The 23,457-nt window shown below is 38.9% G+C and overlaps 1 protein-coding gene across 1 annotated transcript in view; it reads right to left on the bottom strand.

Annotated features, from left to right (window-relative positions):
- The window catches only part of SAMD3 (sterile alpha motif domain containing 3), a 37,656-nt gene extending 26,526 nt beyond the window's left edge, over positions 1–11,130 (bottom strand). Inside the window, exons 1-3 of the mRNA XM_080616066.1 lie at positions 10,603–11,130; positions 9,680–9,869; positions 6,058–6,168 (exon numbers count right to left, since the gene is read on the bottom strand). Of these exons, the coding sequence (XP_080472192.1) occupies positions 6,058–6,168; positions 9,680–9,869; positions 10,603–10,681 (380 nt within the window). The 5' untranslated portion in view covers positions 10,682–11,130. The remainder of the gene's footprint in view (positions 1–6,057; positions 6,169–9,679; positions 9,870–10,602) is intronic.
- Between the last annotated feature and the right edge of the window lie 12,327 nt (positions 11,131–23,457).

Genomic DNA, 23,457 nt, shown 5'->3' with positions numbered 1-23,457 from the left:
AAGAAACAACCTAAAAAACCCAACAAATCAACCAAAAAAAACCAACCAACCAACAACCACCCCCCAAGTCCCTACCTATTTGAATTGTATAATCCCTGGCATCCCTAATTCCAGAGAAATCTTATTTTATTGCCATAAAGGCAGAGGATTACACACTTGCAGTGTCACTCAGACCACTAATGAAAGTTTCAGACTTCACTGGAAAGAAAAGCAGTGAGTGAACACAAGCTCAAAGCTCATTGTCCTGTGCAACTTCACACAGAGACACAGAGCTGCCTGAATTAGCTGTAACAAGGCAGTAAAAATAATCTTGGTGTCAATATAGACAGCGATAAATAGCAGTGCAAAGTGTAGTAGGGTCCTAGAAACAAGTTCGAATACTAAGTCATAATTAGACTTTGTCAGTTTTAAGCTACTTGAGCGTACTGGTAAGAAGGATCAGTTTCCTATATTTTTTAGTTCTTTTAGGAACAAAAGTGACTTAAAAGCTAACTGAGCACATGCATACACATGCTGTGTGCAACTAGCTTTTATTATTACCTGCTTTATGAAGTTCATGAGTCTAGAGCACCCATTACTACACCTCACATCAGCTCAGGCTCCAGTTAATCAGAGGACATCACAGTTGAGCAGAACTTTGTTGACATCGGTGGGTTCCCATGTTCAGTTCATCCAGATAAAACTCAGAACATGAGTGGAGCCTCAATGGATTCCCATTTTCACAGGTTAAGGTCTAACCTTCCATATGTCTGCACCACACATCAGCAAGAGACTCCTGTCTGAATATTTGTTGGTTAGAAAAAAGCTTATGTCTACAAAGTCAAGCAAAATAAAGAGAAGAGAAAACATGGAACTTGCAGATGTGAAGGAAAGGAAAAGTCTGCGGCTGTAGAAAATGTTCCACTTTTCCAACTCATATGTAATACGTTTTCAACTTTATGACAATGTTTAAGGTTGTAAAGGTTATTTCATCAAAAGGAAAAGATTATGACAATGAAATATCAAAAAAACCTCTTACCCCCATCTTAATAGCGGGATAAAATAGTGTTCTCTTTTTCTATTAGCAGTTCTGAGATCAGTGTCTGAAAGCTTCTCATGCCTTTTTCTTCAGGTGCTTCATTGCCATTCCTACTTTCCAGGACAAATGCACAGTTTCCCAGTTACTCCCTAGAGCCTGGGGCTAGTAGTCTACCTACTGCTTGATGAGGTTTTTTAATTTTCCAGTTCCCACTAAGTGTATGGCCAGGTATCCTTTAGACTGAACAAGGAGTTACCCGCAGCAGTGTTAGCTCCAGGTAGGCTAGGACGCAGGAGCAGAGAGACACACCATAGCTGCCTATTTCCCAGAGCAGCTCCCTTTTCAGTTTATCCTGCAGTACCCTTGCAATAGAAACCATCACATTCAGTACAAGCACAAAGTTCCAGACAAAATTAATCGGCTTAAAAAACACAGTTTGAGAGATGCAGACACAATCTTCTTCTAGAGGGAGTCAAGATTTTTTGACAGTTTCCATTCTGAGGAGCTGCGTTGTATAAGTGAAGGCTCTGCACTTCCATCTCATGCAAGGGCAGCAGCTGTAGGTTACAGACAGGGGGAAGAGAAAACGCCCCTTGGGGAATCTGACTGACAGAACTGCCAGCTAAATCAGGCTATTTTAAAGAAACAGGGTTTATTTGCATTCACCCATGTAAGATGCTTTATGCTGCATCCAAATAACTTTATATTATTTTTTTTTTGTTTTAATGATTTTGCTAAACCTAAACAACACAATGCAATTAGTATTTCCTGAAAGTCATTTGTAAGACTGGTGTGGAAAAAAAAAACGAAAGTGAAACACTCCACAAAAACCAAACATTGTCAAAGACTAAACATAGGGGGGTTTTCTGGCTTCTTTTCATATCCATGTGAACTAATAGAATAAAAATTATCGCTTCTACTAGAAATAATTCTGTTACATCAGTAATAAAGTTTCTGCTGTAAGCTAGGAAACTTCAGTTATATGTATGTACAAAGGCACAGTGCAGCTGAGATTTTTTTTGTAGGACTATTGCTGCATATGTGTAGGTATGTATACATATAGAAGCAATAATTGTTCTTTTGTGTAAAGGAAACAAACATCAGAAATAGTGGACCAGGTGACCATTTCTCAAGCTAGTTACTCTTTTTTATTTTTTCTTTTCTTCTTTTTAAAGCACAAGCATATTTCCAATAAAATACATTAAACACAGACCAACAGTACTGATGTATGGGTAGTGGGGAAGCAAAGGAAGGAGTTCTGGGAAGATCAGTAGCAGAATGATGTGCCAGAACTAAACCACACTTCAGATGCACCCACCCAGTAGTCTCTGCAGTGGCCTTTAGTCAGACCAAACTAAATGCAAGACTGCCCTAGCTAAGGAGGCGTACAGCATTGTTACTGTGGCTCCATGCTGTGCTCACCTCCAGTCCCTATCAGTGGGTTTTCATTGCAGCAGGCAGGCAGCTGCACAGAGGAAATGGATGAACAGCAGTTTGCAAGCATACATGCATGGCCATCTTGGAGATAAGTCTATTTTCAAATATATCTTCCAATTCATTGTCCTTACTGTCAGCTCAAATTTAGGCAGACACCAGCACCAATATACTGTCAATGTTGCTAATGGCCTTATTGGTATATGAACATCTAGTAGGCCCAGGTTTAGCTGGGCGCTGACTATATCTTCCAAACTCATAGCAAACAGAAAAGCTCGAGGCTGTCAGGGCTGGCTAGAACACCTGTTATCCTGCTTGTGCACATCAGCCTGCTCTGAGCGAATTACTGAAAGGCATTCAAAGAGTAAATCTGTTACACAACACTCAAGAGTTACAGAACACGTTTTTACAGGCAGAATATATGTACAAATAAAGCTGTATCAGGACATCACTCTTAAAGGAAAACAGTCAGAGCGTCATATTGGAAACAGTGAAAAGAGAATACATTAGGGATGTCATTTGATAAACATCTTGAGGAAAGGGAGACAGAATGTATAAACCAACCAATAAAAGGTTAGTTTCTCACAGGACTATCAGGTATTTACAAGTAATGACAGCCTCTGTCTTAGCAACAAGATAAACACCAGGCTGCCAGGAGCCATCAAACTGCTGATACTCTGATACAGAAAACCAGGTATAGGGGAAGTGTATTTATCGAATCATCCTCTGTAGCTATTTTATTATCTTCACAGAAAAGCACTGCTTCAAGATTAATCTTCCTGGGAGACTGACAAAAAAACCAGACTATTTTTACTTCCGTAATTGCTAGCAGTTATCCCACAGAAGTAAACCTGCAAACCTCATCTGCTTACACATATGCACAATTTCAATGCAAAAGAAATGAAATTATACAATTGCTGCATCGACTTACACTGTATTTTTGTGTTTAATCAATCTTCCCTGATTTTTGTAGTAAAGAATGTATTTAACACAGATGTTAGGACTACCTCCACAGGAAACATAGAGACACTTTTAGCCAGTTCACAGTGCTAAAAATCTAGAAAAGCACCCATGAATTCATTTCAAGCAAAACCGTGACACTGATTGAAGCTGTAGTTGCATGGGTGTTTTTTGGGGGAAAAAAACCCAAACAAAAACCCAACCCAACTTTTAAGCTCTTTTATAGAATGGATGAAATGAATGAGAAAACAGAGGCTACAAATGTAACACTGGCCGGATATCGATCATTTGAACTGTACATTTAAACCACCCCTAGTGAATGAAACTAAACCCTGACAGAACTCACTGTAGAAGAACTTATATGAACTGCTCTGCTGCCATATAGCCAGGGGGATACAAACACCCACTAAGGAAGAGTGGAAACCATTGTTGTTCTTAGCTGCCCTTCCAAATCTGTCCTCGCTGTTGAGAAACAAGTACCTACCCTCTTTCATACTTGGAATAAGACAGTCCAGAGTGTTTTCTTTGTAAAACTACCTCCCTATATTGCTACATTTTCCCGTTCCCCGTAAGTTAAGATGAGAGACTAGGGGAAAGAAACAAATGCACAGACATTTAAACATTACGAATTTAAAGTAACGGAAGAAATCCATTAGCTGATTTAACAGAAATATCAATTAACATTATACCAAAATACAATAAATAGCCACCCTTAACATGATGTGAAAAATCACTTTTCACAACCACACATAAATCCATAAACTGGAACTTGAGTGAAAAAACAAACCAACAACCTAGCTTTCAAAGTATATTAGGAAAGCAGACAGCAGGGTTACTTTTATACTCTAGACTAAGAATCTATCATTGTATTCTAGTCAAAGCAACTTTTTCTGCTCCCATGATCAAATGTCTACAACATCCTCTTCAACCCTTCACAGCCTGCTTATACCTGGCATAATCCCCTCAAGCATATAAAACATTAAATTTTCCGTTGGTTGTTGAAAATGCAGTGAGTGGGTACTTTAGGGAAAGGCAGGCAGGAAGGAGGGGGAGTGTGTGTGAAAAGTCAAACCTAAACTCTATAATATTGTGTTTATCAGTGTGGGTCAAGTCACAGACATAGCTAAAACACCAGTATTCACATCCAGAAATAGTATTTAGCTTTGGATGAACCTAGTTCAGCAGTTAATGACGCAAGGGCTCTTCAATTCCATCCTCAGTCTTAGTCAGTTTAACAGCTGCTTCTGAGAAAGACATTTGCCAGCTCCTCATCTGACCTTTAAAGATAAGCCCTCATAAAATTTACTCAGGTCTCCAAGACTACAAATCATCACAGCTCCACTGACTTTCAGAGCATCTACTACTTCACTGAGAAGGGGCACTTCATTTACAGCAGCAGGCTTCTCTCCTCCTCTACTTCCCTACCCCAAGGTGAAATGGCACTGCTCTTCTGCAGTCCCTTTCCTCTTAAGAGAGGCCATTGTAGGCCTTCAAAAGTTCTGTACTGACAACATTTGCTGAGAACATTTCCTAAAGCCGGTCTATGCTGGGTTTCACTGATTCATATAACTCATTTAAAACTCTATACAGCACAAGGCCAATTACTCATCATTAATTAAAAATAAGTATCCTTTAGAAGCACAGGCTAAAATCCATCATTACAAGATCATATTAATGGTTTATTCCAAGGGCTTAAGTGATTTGGGTTTGCTTCTTTTATAACAATGCTGACAGGATCTTTAGGTTTTGAGGTTTTTGTTTTGTTCTTTTGAAGCTCATAGCAGGACTTTATTTTAAAACCATTAACTATGATTCACTAAGCTCTCTATTCTGTTCCCAGACAGGCTTATCCCCAGCTCCTTGTTACCTTTTTAAAGTGATAAAAATAGACTTCTTTTTGCAAGAAGACCTTCCTTTATCTCAGAATAGTGAACATATCAGTCAAATCTAGGGGGGAGAATGATAGCAGGGGTAGAAGTTATAGCAGGTGGGAACACAGGGGGAAAACTAAGCTTTGCAAACAAGAAAACGATTGCCTTGAAAGAGGAACAGGGCTCTTCCAATAATAAGTGCCTATCTCAAAAGAGAAAAGAGTATGTAGAAAAAAAAAAGGGGGGAAAGAAAAAGAAATAGCCCCCAGCACCTCATCTCACCTCCAGTTTTTAGGGAGCCTCATTTTGATACCCAAGGAAAATGAGCATACGAATGTAATTGTCATGCTTATCTTCCCGAGTGCTATATTTAAGATGCCTCAAATGTGAATATTTTTATAGCCATATGCCACTCTGTAGTGATTAATTTACCAGATTGCTGTTGAAAACACATCTGTAAAAAAGGCTTTTTAAAAACTAGACAAAACCAAACCTATAAATTGCCCTCTGCGTAAGATAACAAATGAGAGAGTGAGCAAGGGCTGAGGATGAGGGGCAGAAAAAACACCATTAGACTATTTAATTCAGTAAAATCTTAATAAATTCCTGCTTCTGCTGTGTTCTAAATATACCTGGATATACCTGAACCTGCCTTCCAGTAATTAGGATAATTTTTCATAAATTATCTCTTTAGTCTTAACAAAGCAAAAAGAAGTGTTTAAGTGGGTTTCGAAAGGTAACCAAGATTTAGTAAATGCATTATAAGTTACTCACTTTTGCTTTAGCACTCTGTGATCAATTAGTCCTTCTTCCTTTTCAGTTGAGCATAGATATTTTTTCTGCTCTACAGGACCAGAAGAATTTAATATTTGTCTGTCAGTAGCCCTGAAAGAATAAATAAATTATTTAACTAATAAATAAATATTTAATATTAATTATTATTAATTTATTTAATAAATATTTTCACTGTCACATTTTGAGCAACTTATAGAAAAAGATATTTTAGGTTTCTAAAATACTAGTGGCAGAAATAGAAAAGGAGAGAAATTAACATACTTATTGAACAGTTACGATTTTATGTGATGCTGATATCTCTTAATCAGCCTTTCAGTTCAATTATCAGACTCTGAGAAGTTAAAAGGAAAATTGTTAATAATATTCTGTAGTGATATTCTAATCACTACACCGGTACAAAACCCAAGAAAATAAACCTTCTCAGAGGTGCAGGATAACTGCCATCTTCATAACCTGGCATCTCTGGGAATAACTAAACATTACAATATGCAGGGAGTGGGGTGAAAGAGTGGTTTACATGGTATTATAAGGCAGTTTCTATTCAACTAGAACTTTGAAGTGTTGTTTCTTCCCGAGGTTAAGTAAGTCCATCTTGAACCTTCAAGTCATCCTCATTTTTCCATTTATTTCTTCTCCTTTTGTTGGTAGAAGAAAACATCAGCATTTTTACCCTGCACTGGGGGAAAGGCGGAACTAAGATGGGGGCTGTTGTTGCTGCCATCAACCATCTGGGGAATATATCATCGGATATAGCTTTCTTTCTGAACCTTGTCTCCTCAGAACCTCCCAACTTCAAAGATGCTTTATAAACTGTTCCAGCCTCAGCTGCACTCACACGTGAAAGGCTACTATTGGAAGTCACAGGCTTTTCACAAATCAATATTTTTCAGCTTTCTAGTTAAAACAACAACAAAAAAATCCAGTATGTTCTCTATGTTGGTCTTAGAAACAATCAATCTTGAATTGGAAAAGATCTTGCTATTTACCTGGTAACATCTATGGGCAAGCTCCTCATATGCACATAAACACAGTTTTTATTGCATGACCCAGAACACTTCCACTTACTAGAGACAGACACAAGACAGATGTATTTTCTGTGTCCTAATCCAAACTGCTGGAGATGCAAGTTACATTTGGTGTCCTTTCACAAGTCTGCTACTTCCACACAGAAAGTGTTCACCTACCATACTCAAAACTCCATGCCAGCCAATGACTTTACTTCTGTTTCTAGCAGAAAGGTGAGCTGAGCACAATTCACATGCAGTTAGAAGACATGCTAAGAACAGCAGGATAAAGAACTGGCTAGCCAGGAGTGCACCAACAAGCACTGTGGATAGCATACATGTAAGAAATATGACAGGGACAAAGACTGCAATTCAGCCTAACATAACTGGGCAACAAAGGAAATGGGAGTTCAATTCTTGTATATTGTGGATCTATTAATTTTTGGTTTTGTCGCATATTCTGTTCCTCTGTGTCAAAGCAGCATACCAAATAAAAAAAAAATGCTACTTTAAAACAGTGCCTCATACACTTTCTTCTAGTCATGAGTCCTTGAATTAGGTCAAAAGGAATTATTCTTACAGGAGTTTGTTCAAGATGCACCAGACAAAATAATTTCTAACTACATCACAAACACAAGCACTCCAGAGTTAAGAAATGAGAGTTAGAGCCATCTGCATATGAGGATACAGCCTATAAAAAAAAATACTGTTTTTACCACAGAAGCTTTTCTATCACTCTATACCGCAAGCTGCATAGAATGTCATGATTTTTTACTCATCCAAAAATACATGACTCAATGAATTTCTTAAACTTGCTTGAGTTTTATTCTGCAGTTCTTGACTCTGACACAGAAAATATTTCAGAAGCAACAGTTTATTTACTTTACTTCCTGATAAACAGAGGAATACCAGCAACTTATTTTCCAGGCAAGACATCTAGGTAGGACAGATTTTAAGGTATATTCTATTATATTCACTAATAGTTGAGAATTTTAGCATTTTATTTTTTGAAGTCTGCAGAACTTCACAGAAAAGATGTGCCCTCACACTAACTGCAGCTCTATGCCCTTTGTGAGACAGTAAGGCCTGATTTACAGGAGCTGAGAAGTACACAGGGAACAGTCACATCTGAGATGCAGTCTAGCCAAATTTTTCTGACAGTCAAGGATAAAATCTAAATATTCAGAGCAGCATTCACACTGCCTTAAGCAGAAGGACAGGTTTTCTTCTGAATCTCCCTGCTGAAATCACTATGCATCTACCACCCTTTGCATGAAGTACAGGGCCCACATACAGCAATCTTCACAACAGACACTTGCTCTAATTCCAAAGAGGAAGCTTCCTATAAATCAAGTGAGGTGGGACTCTGGAGCAGGGAAACAAGACTGGCTGTAATTGCATACTTCAGGTCTCTGATAAATCATACATGCGGTAACATCATATTCTTCTTGCACCCTCTTTCCCTCCAGTGATACAGGACAATTTACCCAAGCGGTTTTGTAAATACAAGGACAACAGGATGTATCATGGGAACAAGTTAAGTTATGCTCACAAGTGCAGTTTGCCTGGAAATAACCCAGTCATCATCATTTACCATGCTTTGGCTTGCACCGTGGAGTAATCTCAGAATGCACAAACTGGACTCCTTTAGGATCAAGGCAAATGCAACAAAGAACGGTCTACAGATCTATTCCTACTGGGCTACAACTGTGTACTAATACAGGCTTACGGCTTAGTGCTAGAGTCCTTCCCTTTGAAAAAGGGCATTTTGCATCCATGACAAGCCATTCTCTGCTGTCAGAATTTTTTGCTTTAGAAGAGAGCACTCAGAGGTCAGGATGTCTCTCTTCAGCCAATACATCAGAAAAAAAATAATCCTGCAAATTTACAGTAGATCGAAATGAAGGGGTTGGATAGGGGAGAAACCGGTCAATCCACCTACCCCAAAACCCCCAACCAACCCATGCCAAAACACACAACCAAAAAACCCCTCAAAACCCAATCACAAAACCAGCAACCTCTGCCCCTACCAAAGAAACCACAGACAAGCAAAAAAAAAAGAAAAGAAAAACGCCAGAACATGCCAAGTTAAGACAATTTCTGTGGAATTTTGTTTCTAAAAGTCTATCTAGTTCTACACAGTGGGATCATTAAATGCTTACACCTAGATCAAATTCAGAGCTTTCTTGGAGAGACTGTATTTAAATACCTGTGACACAAATACCATCTCTGGCTAAATGACGATTTTACTCCCAGACTTGCACATATTTAGAAGTGCTTCACAACCTTAATATCACAAATACAGAAAGTTTTAGCTACAGTTGAAGCTTGATGATGCTTCATCCAAATGAAAACTAGGTCCTAGAACTGGAAATGAAGAGCAGCTTTAACTAATGGTGTTGTTCAGGAATGCTGCTGCCCTGTTTAAAACCACAAGGTAAGAACATTTTTTTGCATTTCACATGTTACAGATATTCAAAGTACAAAAACCAGCTACAAATTAGAGCTGAAGAGCTAGTAAATGTGAGGTTTAAAGTGTTACGAAAAGAATACAACTATACCCAAACTGATATTTTCTGTGCCATATACAAACTCACCCACTAATTACTTCTGGAAATTTTTGAGAAGCTGTTTCACAATCACATGTAAGGGATTTTAGACCACTTTTTTGTTGCTGATATTTATTGATCAGGTCCATCAGCACTGCCTGGTGCCCAATCTTCTTCACCAGCTGCTGCACCATACGATCATTAAGAGCCAGAAGAGCTGCTCCACTTACTTCTTCTTCTGCAGATCAAAGGGAATTAAGGAATTACTGAAAAATAACTTCACAGTTACAGTAACTTCTATATGCCTAAAAACATCATGACAGGTCAGAGGCAAGGATGCTTTCCACTCCTAATGGTCTTCAATGGTTAAAAAACTGTTTTAGATACTGTCCTTTTCCTAGCAGCGCCAGGAGTCCCAACCACTGGGCAGATACTTTCCCTGACAAAAAGCCAAAAAACAGTGAGCTGACTATTTTAATGCTTTAAATCAGGCCTTGCTTAGACCACAGCAGGCTGTTACTTGATTAAGGAAGAAAAGCAAGGTTTTTTTAAGAAAACACGTAACAAATAGCCTGTTGACATAACAGATTGTCATGCACTCTTTCGTAGAGTGTTTATATACTCAGACATAAAACATTTATACAGTACGGTTGCATTATTTCGAAAGATTTATACAATATAAAATAGGCTTTTTTAAACTGGCAGCTTGATTTGAGGTGTATCGATTTACATTCAGGCTTAATCTCATCCCCCAGAATTTCTCAGAGACTTCATAATAAGTCTGCACATTTATTTTGATTTATCATATCTATGTCATAATTAACTTCTGTAAGTCTGAAGCTAGTACATATATACACATGCCTCCCCCCTCAAAAAAAAAAAAAAAAAAAGAAAAAAAGTTAGGCAGAACCAATGTAAAGGCACAGAAAGGAATACTAAACAAACCCCACACAAACAATAAAAATGCTTACCACGAAACTTAGGAACTAGTTCACCTAAATTTCTCTGTCTCAACCAGTTGCAGACTTGATCAACCGACCAATTTTCCATCTTCAGGTGTTGCAATGCAAAATTTCACTATGAAATGAAAGAGAGGATTATTTTTATGCCAAGCTCCAAGGTTTCATGGGGAAAAAAAAAGTACTTACCAAATAATGTTACACTTACATGCTCTGAATAAAACCAGCACAAAATAATCCAGCTAATGCCTGCTACAAGTGGCAGTCTCCCTGGATCCTTTTCTTCACCTCCTCTCCCTTCCCTGCTTTCCCTCTGTTTTAAAAGACAGTCTCATTTCTTATAAAATACGACCTGCTCCAGTACCATTAACACCCAGGTTTCCACACAGAGGAAAGTAAAGGTGTGAAATTCACCACCACCACCCTCCTCAGGAAACGGCTGACATTTTACAGAAAGAAAGAAAAAAAACCCAAACCACCCCACCATCAGATAAGATTCTATCACACATATGTTTAGAGTCAATCAAGCACCTTAACCCTTTCAACACCACCAAGCAGGTACTCGGGCAAATACTTAACCCTCAATTACCAGCAATTAGGAGCGATAAAGCTCCTGGAAAATGGAGAGGAGGGGACAGCTCCTCCCGTTAGTCCTGTCTTTGAGGCTCTAGCGTTTCTTGGGAAAATGTTCCGGGCGCCCTGCGAAGGAAGAGGGCGCAGAGATAGGACTTAGACCCCGATCCCTATGCCCGGTAAGTCTATTTATCACATCTCGTGTGACCCTCCCCGAAGGGCTGGCTTCAATAGAGGTGGGGGAAGTACATCGCCTGCCAAAACGAGCTGCAACCTCGGGCGAAGATGGTTTACAAAGCCAAAGCTTGTCCTACTCTGCCAACTCCTTGACAACAGAAAGCTCTCTCTGAGAGCGATTTAGCCCTAGTACATAAAGGAGCATCCAGTGCTCTATGACTATACTTGCAATTCACAACAAACAATATTAGAGGAACTTATTCAGGCAAGGGTTTGACTGTTTTTGGGGAGTTTGTTTTTTTTTTTTTTTTTTTTTTTTTTTTTTTTTTTTTTCCAGATGAAAACACCGCTGTCTGGCATCATTGGCCAAACCTTTCTTTTCTTGAAATGTACCCATGCACAACCTCTGAGCCTGCAGTGAGCTCATAGGATCTAACATGAGGGTTCATCCACACAAACCTCACCAAGATCTGGCCCACTGCACTATGAAAACCTCAAATCAATCCCCGAAAAAGCCCCGTGCACCATCCTTAAATAAAAACATCCTTGTTTTCATCCTTCACCAACAGAGACCCCCAAAACAGATTCACTTCAGCTTATGCTCTTGTGCCACTAGACTTCACCAACTTTAGAAGGGTTAAGCTTAAGAGGAATGTCTTTCTGAATTACATGAGTGGATTTAATTCGATGTGACAACAGTAGCCATACAAGTCCTCCCCCAGGCTAAACAGCAATAACAGGGTGTGAAAAGTCATTATTTGTTGAGAAGTCTGGTGTAAATTAAAAGTCACACCTTCCTGTCACACTTCTTACTTCCTTGCAAAGAGTAAGGTAAAAAAAAAAAAAAAAGGAAAAGGTTCCCAAAACTTTAAAGATAAAACCAAATGCACACCAGAAAGATACTTGCCTTATCAATCAAGCAGTGTGAAAGTAGCAAGATACATTGAAATGGTGGAAAAGGTCCTGCTTCATCCTACAAGAAGAAACTCTCTAAGACTCGATTTGGAGTTTTACACAGCAGACATTCTTTATTGTAGCCCTGGGCGCATGTACGAAACATTTCGCAAAGGTGAGCACCCCTGGAGTCTACAAGCAACATCCATATCCAACAAACTTATACATATTTACAACCTTTCTGGGAAATGTCTTACATATTAATTAGATTTCCTGGAACTAATTGTAATATTTGCATTTTAAGTATTCATGTGCTTTTCTTGCTGAGTGGTGGTCTCGAGGGATCTCTGATGGTTGTCTATACTCTTCCGCTGACTGATCTCTGTGCTTGTGCATGTGAAAAGACTCTTGTGTAGTACTTAACAATTGTGTCTGTGTTTTAGGTTAGTTTGTTCTGATTTGTTCCTTATCTTGAAGAACCCAGACTGTCTTGGTCATTCCTTTCTTACCTTCACAGGGTACTCTTGTTTTATACATACCTCAAGGTCACACCGGCCCATCTTACTCTCAACAAAGCTGTCCCAGTTTACAACCTAACATGTTGCTCTCAACAGAGTGGTCCCAATTTACAACTCAGCATTTTAGCTTACAATATGTGTTAAGGGTCACTACCCACAAATAATTTGAAATGCTTCTCAAAAGTTATTTCACTTACTTGCATATACTATGGATAAAGCAGATAACAAAAGAGCACACCAGACTACTAGCAGCATTATGGAGGCAATGAGAAAAACTGAGCATGGATGCTGAGATTTGTCTTCATTAATGATTCTATTTATTACAGTAGCATCAAAAGACTACCTAGTGAAGTGTTCCCTGAGCTCGGTGTGGTAAAACACATGATTATTTATGTTCTTCAATTAACTCTTAAAAGTCTGAATATGTTAAAAATCAATGGCAGCATTTTAAAGACAGACAGTATTTACAACATAACTTAAATTCAGAATAGTTCTACATATTAGTGATCCCTGTCTGTTAATAATTACAGCCCATGATTACAGCCCATAATAAATACTGGGAAGCATTTCTTCAAACACCTAAGGTAAATGCTTATCTTTAGGATTTAACCAGCTGTGGTTGATGAAATTAAGTAGTGAAATTAATAAAAATTAATTTTCCCTAGGATGAGTCGGGGTAACACTTGTTTTTACTGTAAAATCCAGTAGTTGATTTTCCAACCTGGTTGATTCTATGATTCAGTGAAAATCTTGGTGTTTTTAATCAGATCAGGCTAAAGACTGCCTATGATACAGATTTCTACACAATAACAAGAGATGAGGTTGCTGACCAGCACACCTGTGCTGGCAAAGACATACTATGCATGCACTAATTTACTGTGCAGCTGTTTTATGAGAAGATACAATGAGCTACCATTAACTTGAAGTGACACTTCTAAATGAATAAGCCTATACATCAAAACATTTTAGACAAGAGAAATGAGTTATTATATCTAGTATACGTGTTGATTTTTGAGAGACTTTATGCCATCACAGGTTCCAAATACCACAGCCTTTAACAGGCCTCCATGTCGATGCCACTGAGGTTAGAATTGAGGTTAATTTTAGTACATTTTAATACAAGACTGAGGAATGTGCTATGTGCATATCTATACATCACAGCTGTGTGGTGCATATTGTAAAGGGCCGGGTCTCAAATTTGGCTTAGCAAAGGAATCCGGCTCCTGGCACTGAGAAGTACCAAGATATTTGATAATTAAGCCCTGTAGCGTGACTCCACAGCAGCCTAAATCACAACAGTCACAATCCAGCTCTCTTCTTTGCAGCCATCTGTGCTATCATGAAGTCAGCAGAGCAGGCTAAGCTGAAAACATAATTATTTTCATATGGTGGGTTTTGAATGGATCAGTGCCTTTAAACAACTCCCTGGCCAACTGAGTGAAAATAGGTGGTCGAACCACATCCCTAGATTCATCAAGGTGCAGGCTGATCATTGTTACAGTGCATTATAACAACAAAGATTTCTGTCTTAATGGAGAACTGACTTGTAAAGTTAGGCCAAAAACCCAAACTGTAAGTAGCAACTATTCCACCTCCAAAAACAATTGGGAAAAGTCCTCATCTCCTTTCCCTCAAATAATTTTTCTCGATTATACTGGCCCTACTTCTTGCAAGATTACTCTCTTTCCCATTTGAAGCCCATTCAAGCTTTCCTGGTGAATAACGTGTGGAATACTCATAGTGCTGGAGCTAATCCATTAATTACTGAGAAGGACAGTGCAAGTTTCTATTATTTGCTTGCTCCAGTCTTGATTTAGAATCATAAATCAGTTCAGAGAGCTGAACTAGTAGTCAGTCTTCATGACCTTACAAAAAATGATTAAGGTTAACTGAAAGTAACTGCTTACCCAATCTGTTCTGATAAAAAAGGGTTGGTGGCAATTTGTAAGTGCTTCAGTTGGCACCTCAAAGCTGCTAATGTTTGAAAAAGCCACTCTGTTGCTCCTAAGGGATGAATACAGAAATCTTTTTAGCCTGAGTGACATCTAGAAAGAGATACATATCCCTAAACGAGTCTGCATAGCTGAGCTATGACATAAATTTGGTCTCCTATGTGGAATCACATGGATGCATGACATGGTTTTCCCAGATCTACAGAGCACTTACACCTTCGATACCTAAGTGGTGTTACAAAACTTATCACCTAAATTTTTTACATATGCTTTAATTGGTTTTAGTCTGTAATAAAACCTGCACTCAAAATAAGAATTTTCCAGCCATGTTTGAACAGTGAAACAATCTACCAGTGCAGCTGGAATAAATTTTAAAGAGGAAAAAATATTTTTGAGGATTTTTCCCTCGGAAATCTGTACTTGCGCTGTCTTTCCAGATTCACAGCGACTGCAACAAACAATTGCACATCTTTAAAACAAGTCTTGCATCAACACAAGATTTTGTCAAGCAGTGACTCAATCATGCTCAAAGTCAGGATCTGTCCTCTCACTGAGAAGGGTCTTCGCTAGTCTCTGTGAAATATATCATCACCACCCTCTGCCACGTGTCTGAGATAGCCCAACCTCAAAAATTGCTACCTGCTAGATAAAGAACAGTTTACAAAACAGCAAAGAAACAAGAATCTTTGCAAAGGTTTTTGAATTCTGCTGGCATTTGATCAGCTGGATGAATCTGCCAGGTAGAAGAGTGACAGTCACTGGGAAGACATGCAAGGAAACCCTGAAATGGAACAAACTACGCTCATGGGTAAAGACAGGTGACTGCACACAATCAGTTTTGTCCAGCCAATGAGAATCTGTGCGGAGGTCCCTTTTCAGGTGTTCATTGTATTACTGGGAAAACTAGAGCTTGCTACACCTTATGAATAGTTAGCAGGATGCTCGCAGCTCATCAGCACTTCGAAAGAATAAAGCAAGTGAATGTGTTTGAAGCAAAGAACCCAGGTCTGCCTAGCTCAGGCAAAGACACCTCTGGGGTTTGTTAGACAGACGTGGGGAGGCTGGGGGCACAGTAGGTCTCTTCTGCACTAGCCTTTACTTCCTTCCGCAGGGAGCTGGGCAGAACACACTTGGGCAGGACCTCCTTGGTAAGAAATACTGACAGCCTTCAGGAATCACTGAATCAAAGAGCAGAGCACCGCTGTTAAGCAGTGCAAGCCACCACCTACAACTTTTGGATTTCTATTTCAACATGATTGAGGAATCCTGAATTATATGGTTACTAACCACTGACAGTACTCCTCCTCCAGCTTATCCATCACATGACTATGGAAGCAATGAGGAATAATTAAGTTCTAACACATGATATATGTTTTTGGTTTTGTAGTATTAGTTCATAATGACAGATCCATTTTTGTGTTAAGGAATAGAGTTGGCATATGTAGTCAGGTGAGCTGGGTATTGTTGAGCTAGATCGTAAAAACAAAACAGGCCTATTTTACACAGTAAAAGCAGTAGCTTAACTAATTTGACATCACAGAATCACAGTATCACAGAACATCAGGAATTGGAAGGGGCCTCAAAAGATCATCTAGTCCAATCCCCCTGCCGGAGCAGGAACAGCTAGATGAGGTTACACAGGAAGGCGTCCAGGTGAGTTTTGAATGTCTCCAGAGAAGGAGACTCCACAACCCCCCTGGGCAGCCTGTTCCAGTGTTCCATCACCCTCACTGAGAAGTTTCTTCTCAAATTTAAGTGGAACCTCTTGTGTTCCAGTTTGAGCCCATTACCCCTTGTCTTACCATTGGTTGTCACCGAGAAGAGCCTGGCTCCATCCTCGTGACACTCACCCTTTATATATTTATATACACTAATAAGGTCACCCCTCAGTCTCCTCTTCTCCAAACTATAGAGACTCAGCTCCCTCAGCCTTTCCTCATAAGGGAGATGCTCCACTCCCTTAATCATCTTTGTCACCCTGCGTTGGACTCTCTCCAGCAGTTCCCTGTCCTTCTAGAACTGAGGGGCCCAGAACTGGACACAATATTCCAGATGTGGTCCATTGGTACAAGATCTTTATGTACAAGGTGTTCTAAAGGATGACCTAAGTAACACAGTAATTAATCCAAAATAGATGTCCGCACATCTATTTTGGATTGGGGACAGAGTGATTGCATTTATTTGGTTCATTGATGTTTAGGACGCACACAGTCCATTTCTTACTGTATTACCATACCAAACTGGTATTTCTGCCAAGTGCGTCTATGTTACTGTCTCCTTGTCATATCCATTTTTTTTTACATGACTTCTTCATCTGGTACAAGAATGTTAATTGAAGCCACCAGTGGAAAGAAAATCTATAATCTCTGCCTGCATGATGGAGATAGGGAACTGGAAAGTTTGAACACCTATGCACTCTTATTATATTGTGATACTGTAATAATGACATAAGTAAAACAATTCACAAGCCTAGTTAATAGGCCTTTTGTTCTCCAGGAGAAAGGCCAGGAGTGAGGATCTCAGGGGAAAGAAAACACCTTGCTCCAGGCTTAAGATAGGTAGATATTGTACATTCAAAACATCCATATAATGTTTGTGTCATGCTTGTATGGTGAATTAATGAAGTCAAACTTGTTTCCCAAACTAGCTAAAAGAAATCAGCTTTGTGATTCAGTTTCAGGCAGTTACAATATAAGTGAGAAAATGTATGGGTTCACTGATTTAGCTTTGTTTCACCCATTCTGTGGCTTCTAAACCTACTCGCTATATAAATAAATCTTTTCTGACTGTAGGTCTTGTTTGCACTGCAGACAGTCAGACTGAAGCAGTACAACACCAAAAGAGGTGTGAAATTCTTCTGCACGTGTGTCATTAGAGTGCTAATGTCAAAACATCATTTCACTGTTAAAATGCTAATAATTTTAAGCAAATGTGTATCCCAAACAGCTACATACATTGCTAGTTATCTGTATTTAGTTATGTACACTGGTCAAGTACAATAAAACATATTTTGGTATACATAGCTCAGCAGTCAAGGATAAAAAGTATGTAAGATCTTCCTGACACACACACCGCAAAGTCACATCGGCTAGCTTTAATAAAACTAGGAATGAAGGCACTTTTCTACCCAGCAAATTGTACAGGGGTGCTTCTGTGACAGAGAGTCAATGTTGCCATGTTCTGTATTTTGTCTTTCTCTGACAAATACCAGGAAAATTTTACTTTGAAATACTTTTTTCTTTCCGTAAATACATAACAACATTGTTATATTGATATTTACAGTCATTTTTCTCTCATTTGCATCTTTGGGATCATACCAAAAGATAGCACAGCTTACTGGCACATAGCCAGTATATATACACTCACACACAGATATATTAGTAAGATTTTATGGATGCTGGGGAGGGACTATTCATCAGGAACTGTAGTGACAGGACAAGGGGTAATGGGTTAAAACTGAAACAGGGGAAGTTTAGATTGGATATAAGGAAGAAATTCTTTACTGTGAGGGTGGTGAGGCACTGGAATGGGTTGCTCAGGGAGGCTGTGAATGCTCCATCCTTGGCGGTGTTCAAGGCCAGGTTGGATGAGGCCTTGGGTGGCATGGTTTAGTGTGGGGCGTCCCTGCCCATGGCAGGGGGAGTTGGAACTAGATGATCTTAAGGTCCTTTCCAAGCCTAACTATTCTATGATTCTATGATTCTATGACGCAGTAATATAAAGATAGTATTTATGGACACAATAAAATCATAGCATTTGTGATGAGAATGCAAAAAAGACCTATTAAAATTTATTTTTGAATGAAAGAGCAGAATTATGATTTCCCCAAACACCCAAGATCTAATTAAAAGTACTATGTTAACTTTATGTAAGTAAGTAAACTGCTCAGGGTTTTTGCTACTCTTGTGTTTCACTGTATATGATATGTATATGTTACTAGGTATATTACTATTTAGGGACTAATTGTAAGATGTTACTAATTCAGCTGCCACGTGCAGCCTAGCTGAATACTTGAAACTGGGCATTTACGAGAGACACTGTGATGTGAAAACCATGCTTAGTATAGAATCAGAAAATTTTCTGAGATTAACATGTTTTTTTCTCCAAAACTTTATGTTAATTCAAGTCATTAAAAAAAATAAAAAAAAAATAACATTATCTTCTTCCCTTTTCTCATTGTTTGATTAAATAAAAAGCCCTACACAGTCCTTTTGCCTGGCAACTCCCTTCTGGATGCTCTGTTGCTCCACTCATATAAACACTGAGGGTGCACTGAAAGAAGCTGTCCCTCTCCACTCTTCTGTCTTTTCACTTTTCTGCCCACACTGCCTCCACATTCCCTGCTAGCACAAGTGCTCTCTGGCATATAAGCTACATCAGAGGACCAACACCACTGAAAACTGAGAAGATTGTGAGTTTTCTGTCACATCTGGTCCCTTGTCCGGTTCATTGTACAATTGTATGAATACTTGAGCTGATGAAAATGAGCTGGTGGCACAAAGGTGGCAATGAGCTACCATGGGTTTATGGATTAAGACTTCTTTGTTTTGGCAACTGTATTGGCTTAAAATATCTGTTGAACTGGTGCCTGATTTAAATAAGGATGTTGAAAAACAGTCATTTTGGAAAGAGCTGCCCTGATGTGAAGTATTACATCCAGCTGTTTATTGTTTCTTGGCTGGAAAGCTGTTAAAACCGAGCTGTTTGGGAATTCTTGTATGCCAGGTTAGCTATACAGTAGGCAATCACTGATACAGTAGGCATGATACCTTAAATCACTACAGCTGTTTTTCACAATGAGTCTGACCGAAACGTCAGATGCCAAGTGGGTGAGCCTTTATCATCTTTAGAGATCTCCGTATTTTCAGCAGTTCTTACAAATCATATTGGTAGGAATGTTTGGTAAAGGGTGAATGAGGATTTCCTCCAGCTTAAGGGCTGCCTTGTCTCTGGGGTTCTCTATATCTCACCCATGCCTCACTGCTCCTAGAGTCCTGGGCAGTGGCTGGTACAGTGGTTTCTCTGTTTTTCTGAAGGTGATGTTACTGCTGGTGTTAGCTCAGGCTCAGTCTTCTGAAACTGAGTGCTCATCAGACCCAAATTCAGTGCAGAACAGATTCAGTCTTTAGGTTTGATGTGGATTCATGGGGCTACATTTACATGTTTGCAGCAGAAATGGCTGGGACAGTAACTTAGTAAGTCAGTGCTTTGGCTGCACCTTACTGCTGCTTGGCAGCTCATTACTCCCTGATCTCTAACAGTCAGTAGAAGAGGATGCATTCATGGCCACTTTAATATAAAGTCAAATCCTCTTTGTTAGTTTAACTTGTTTGACTCCAGTGAGCAGACAGGTTTCATTACCATTTTGATGTAGATGAGATAATGTTTAGCAATAGATGAAGGGTGAACAGGGAAATCAGCATTACTAGGCAACTTGAATTATTTAAGACTGTTGGTATTTGGAATTTCTCACATTACACTTGCAAACCTTGTGTTCCTTACAAAAGCAGACAGATGTTTTTTTCCTTCATATCTTCTTATCTAAGTACAGTTGTGAGTTTAGGATTTTTAATAAAATCCACAAAACCTTGAGTCTTCCTGCCAAAACATGAGGTCTGGGTTGCTGTATTGCTGGAGCTCAGATGTCCTCTCATAGCTCAGGCCAGTGCAGCACTGTGCAAGGCTGTGTCTTGAGCGTAACACAGGACAGGTTCTGCATGCCTGTAAAAATGGGTGTACTCATCTCTGCATAACATGGAGGAGGCTGCTTTTCGTTCCATATGACCTACAGACACCGTGTTTCTCCCTCCAGTCCATGCTGTGGAGTCCTGGGTGAACCTGGGTAGAGAGCTTAGCAGCATTTTCGTCTGGCTGCCTGATGCAGAGAAGGGGATAGAGTGAGGAAAGCACAGCTGCACAAGCAGCCTCACAACTGATCCTGGCAATTATTTGTGTTCTCTTTTTTTTTTTTCATTGAAAACTCTAGCAGCCTCAGGATTGCTTTGCCCTTCATATTGCCTTGTCCTGTGTCAACTAAGGTTTGTCCGTGTTCCTAATTGCTAGTCATATGAAGATGTTAAGATGAGATGGTTGAACGTATCTTTGCATCTTTAAAGTTTATGAAGTATCTGAAACTCAGCTATACCTTAAAGGGCTAAAAATAACCAATGCTGACTGTTATTACTTATGTAATTAAGGCAATCAAAGGGTAGCACAGTGGCTCCTAATGAAGTTTCAAATGCTGCCATACAGTAATGAATTTCTCATACTTATTCTATAATTTTTATAAATGCTTGCAAAGATACAAGGTATATTAGCAATTTTGTTTTACAAAGCTGCCTGCAAAACCAGTTTTACTGAGAGGGAATAATTAGCTGCATTCCCAGTTTTGACTGTTAGCATCTTTTGATGTTAAATAATTACACCAAACTGCTCCAAAGATATGAACAGCTTTTCATCAGTATTTCTCTAATGCATGTCCCTGCTAGGGTAGTGAATTATAAAAGCAAGCCACAGCTAATTCTGCATTACTTTAAAATACCAAGCTATTAAATAGGTCAGTTTAAGAACTGTTTCACAACCACCTCAACCTTCTTTTCTATACAGACAGCAAACTTCAGAAAAGAAACCCTGGAAAGTCCTCCCTGCTGCCTGTGTTTGTGTGGGTATGTAATATTGTTATAGTAGGTATATTTGGAAGGATAAAGTAAAAGAATTGGAAGTAAAACAAAACTTTGGGTGGCCGAGAGTAGTACAGGACCTGAAATAGTACAAACAAAATGCTTGTGGCTGGGAACAACAGGAACAAAAGGAACAACTCCAACTGTTCAAAAACTGTAAGAACAATGCAGAACAAAACTGGATTTAAAAGTTTATAGCCAAAAATGTTAATGTGCTCCTTTGTGCCAAGCATGTCTCACATGTATCGTTGGTTTTGACCAAGCAGTGGTCAAATTTTAGAGCTTTTCAGCATAGTAAAAAGCATCAAAGAACGCTTTTGGAGCTATCAGCCTTATTCAACATAAGCAGGATATAAAAAACAGGGGTTTATTTCTGGTTTTATTGACAGAGAATTATTGCTAGCTATTTTTCTCCAGTTCTGATACTGTATGATTGAAAGGCACCTTTATGTCTTTTGTAAGTGACAGCAGTAATGAACTGCTGGGTTCAACTGACTTCCAAGCAAAAAAATGCTGGGGGCCAGGAACAGATAAACTGCTTGAAGGAACATTTTGGTCAAGGCTAACCCAGTTTGGCCAGGAGCCCTATGAAACTGCTGCTTTTAATTTGCTGACAGCATTCTATGCAGATCCCCTCATTTGATACCCCACATGGTTTGTTCACTGTATAGGCAACCTGTATGTCTCAGAACTAGGGATTTTATGCCACAATAATTCATCCAGGAATTAAGTGTGTAACACCTTGAAGTGGTGGTGATTGGTTCACCTCAGTGTGAAATCATGGCAGTTGATAATCACATTTGGTTGGGAATAGATTTTCTCCCTTATTTTTGTTTGAAAAGTTTGAGCCACACTAAAATAATCTAATCTTCCAGTGGCATATACTGTATCTGATACCCTGATGATTGCAATACTGGTTAAGGAGAGAGAACGATATCTAACTTTAAAAAATACAGATGCTTTAAATATTCTCAGAACAGAGCTTTATTTTAAATTATGCTCCTCCAGTAAAAGGAATATGAGCAGCTGCTTGAAAGGATGGAGATCAGTTCAATACCTGTATCAGTATCTATGGTTCAAGCTATATGTGAAGCAATAGATTTAGTTACACTTATTCGTAACATACATGGAGACATGGAAGCTGGTCCAGTAGACTGGTAAAAGAAAATGTTACCTAAGCCATCTGTCAACTTGCTAAAGCTTTGATGCAGGACACTTGCCAGTTATCCTTTCTATGACTGATATTTTGCTAATTCCATGCAAAGTTATGCATTAACTGTTTTTGCTATAATCTCAGTGGGTTGCTATTATTCATTTATTTATTTGTATGCATACTAAGACATCAACTGTAGTCAAAACAATTTGTTACTAGCTAGCTCAGACTTCCTAGTGCTCCTGGGTGTTTACAGCTTTGACTGACTAGTTTATTAGAAAGTGTGATTCACCTTCAGCCCAAGGACAGCATATTTAATGAACATTTCACAAACCTTTTCCAGTAATTTTATATGTGAATAAAAATATATACATATAATGTCTACTCTCAAATATTACTTATGTTAAAACTAGATGAGTGATTACATTTATTTCAAGTAAAAGCATAAATCAAAACAAAACAAAACCCCACAGAAACGTCTTTGTAAAACCCTCATGGCTACTTCAGAAAATAAACTTGAATCATAGAATTACAGACTATCCTAAATTGGAAGGAACCCACAATGATCATCAAGTCCAAATCCTGACCCCACACTGGGCAACCTAAAAGTTCTTGCCTGTGCATTTAAAGATTTTCTATACCTAACCAGGTCTCCAGACAGAAATAGTTTCTCTCTTGTGCTACACTTATTCTTGCTTTTGAGGAGCTGGTTGTACTCACAATAGTGACCTCTTCTTCCTGCTTGCCCTATGTAGAGGGCAGACTTTGAATTATGGTAATAATTGTATTTATCTCAAAACTTAATCAGTGCTCTTTTAAGATTGCATAGAAAGTGATAGAGTAATTTGTAAAGCTCTGTGGAATAGTACGGTGAGAGTCTTTTCATGTTTCTTAGCACAAAACACAGCATTTCAGCAGGA

The sequence above is a fragment of the Psittacula echo genome, assembly GCF_963264785.1.
Source record: "Psittacula echo genome assembly, chromosome: 4".
NCBI classification, from domain to species: domain Eukaryota; kingdom Metazoa; phylum Chordata; class Aves; order Psittaciformes; family Psittacidae; genus Psittacula; species Psittacula echo.
Note: the sequence above shows the minus strand (reverse complement) of the source record. Positions and strands in the feature narration are given on the sequence as shown.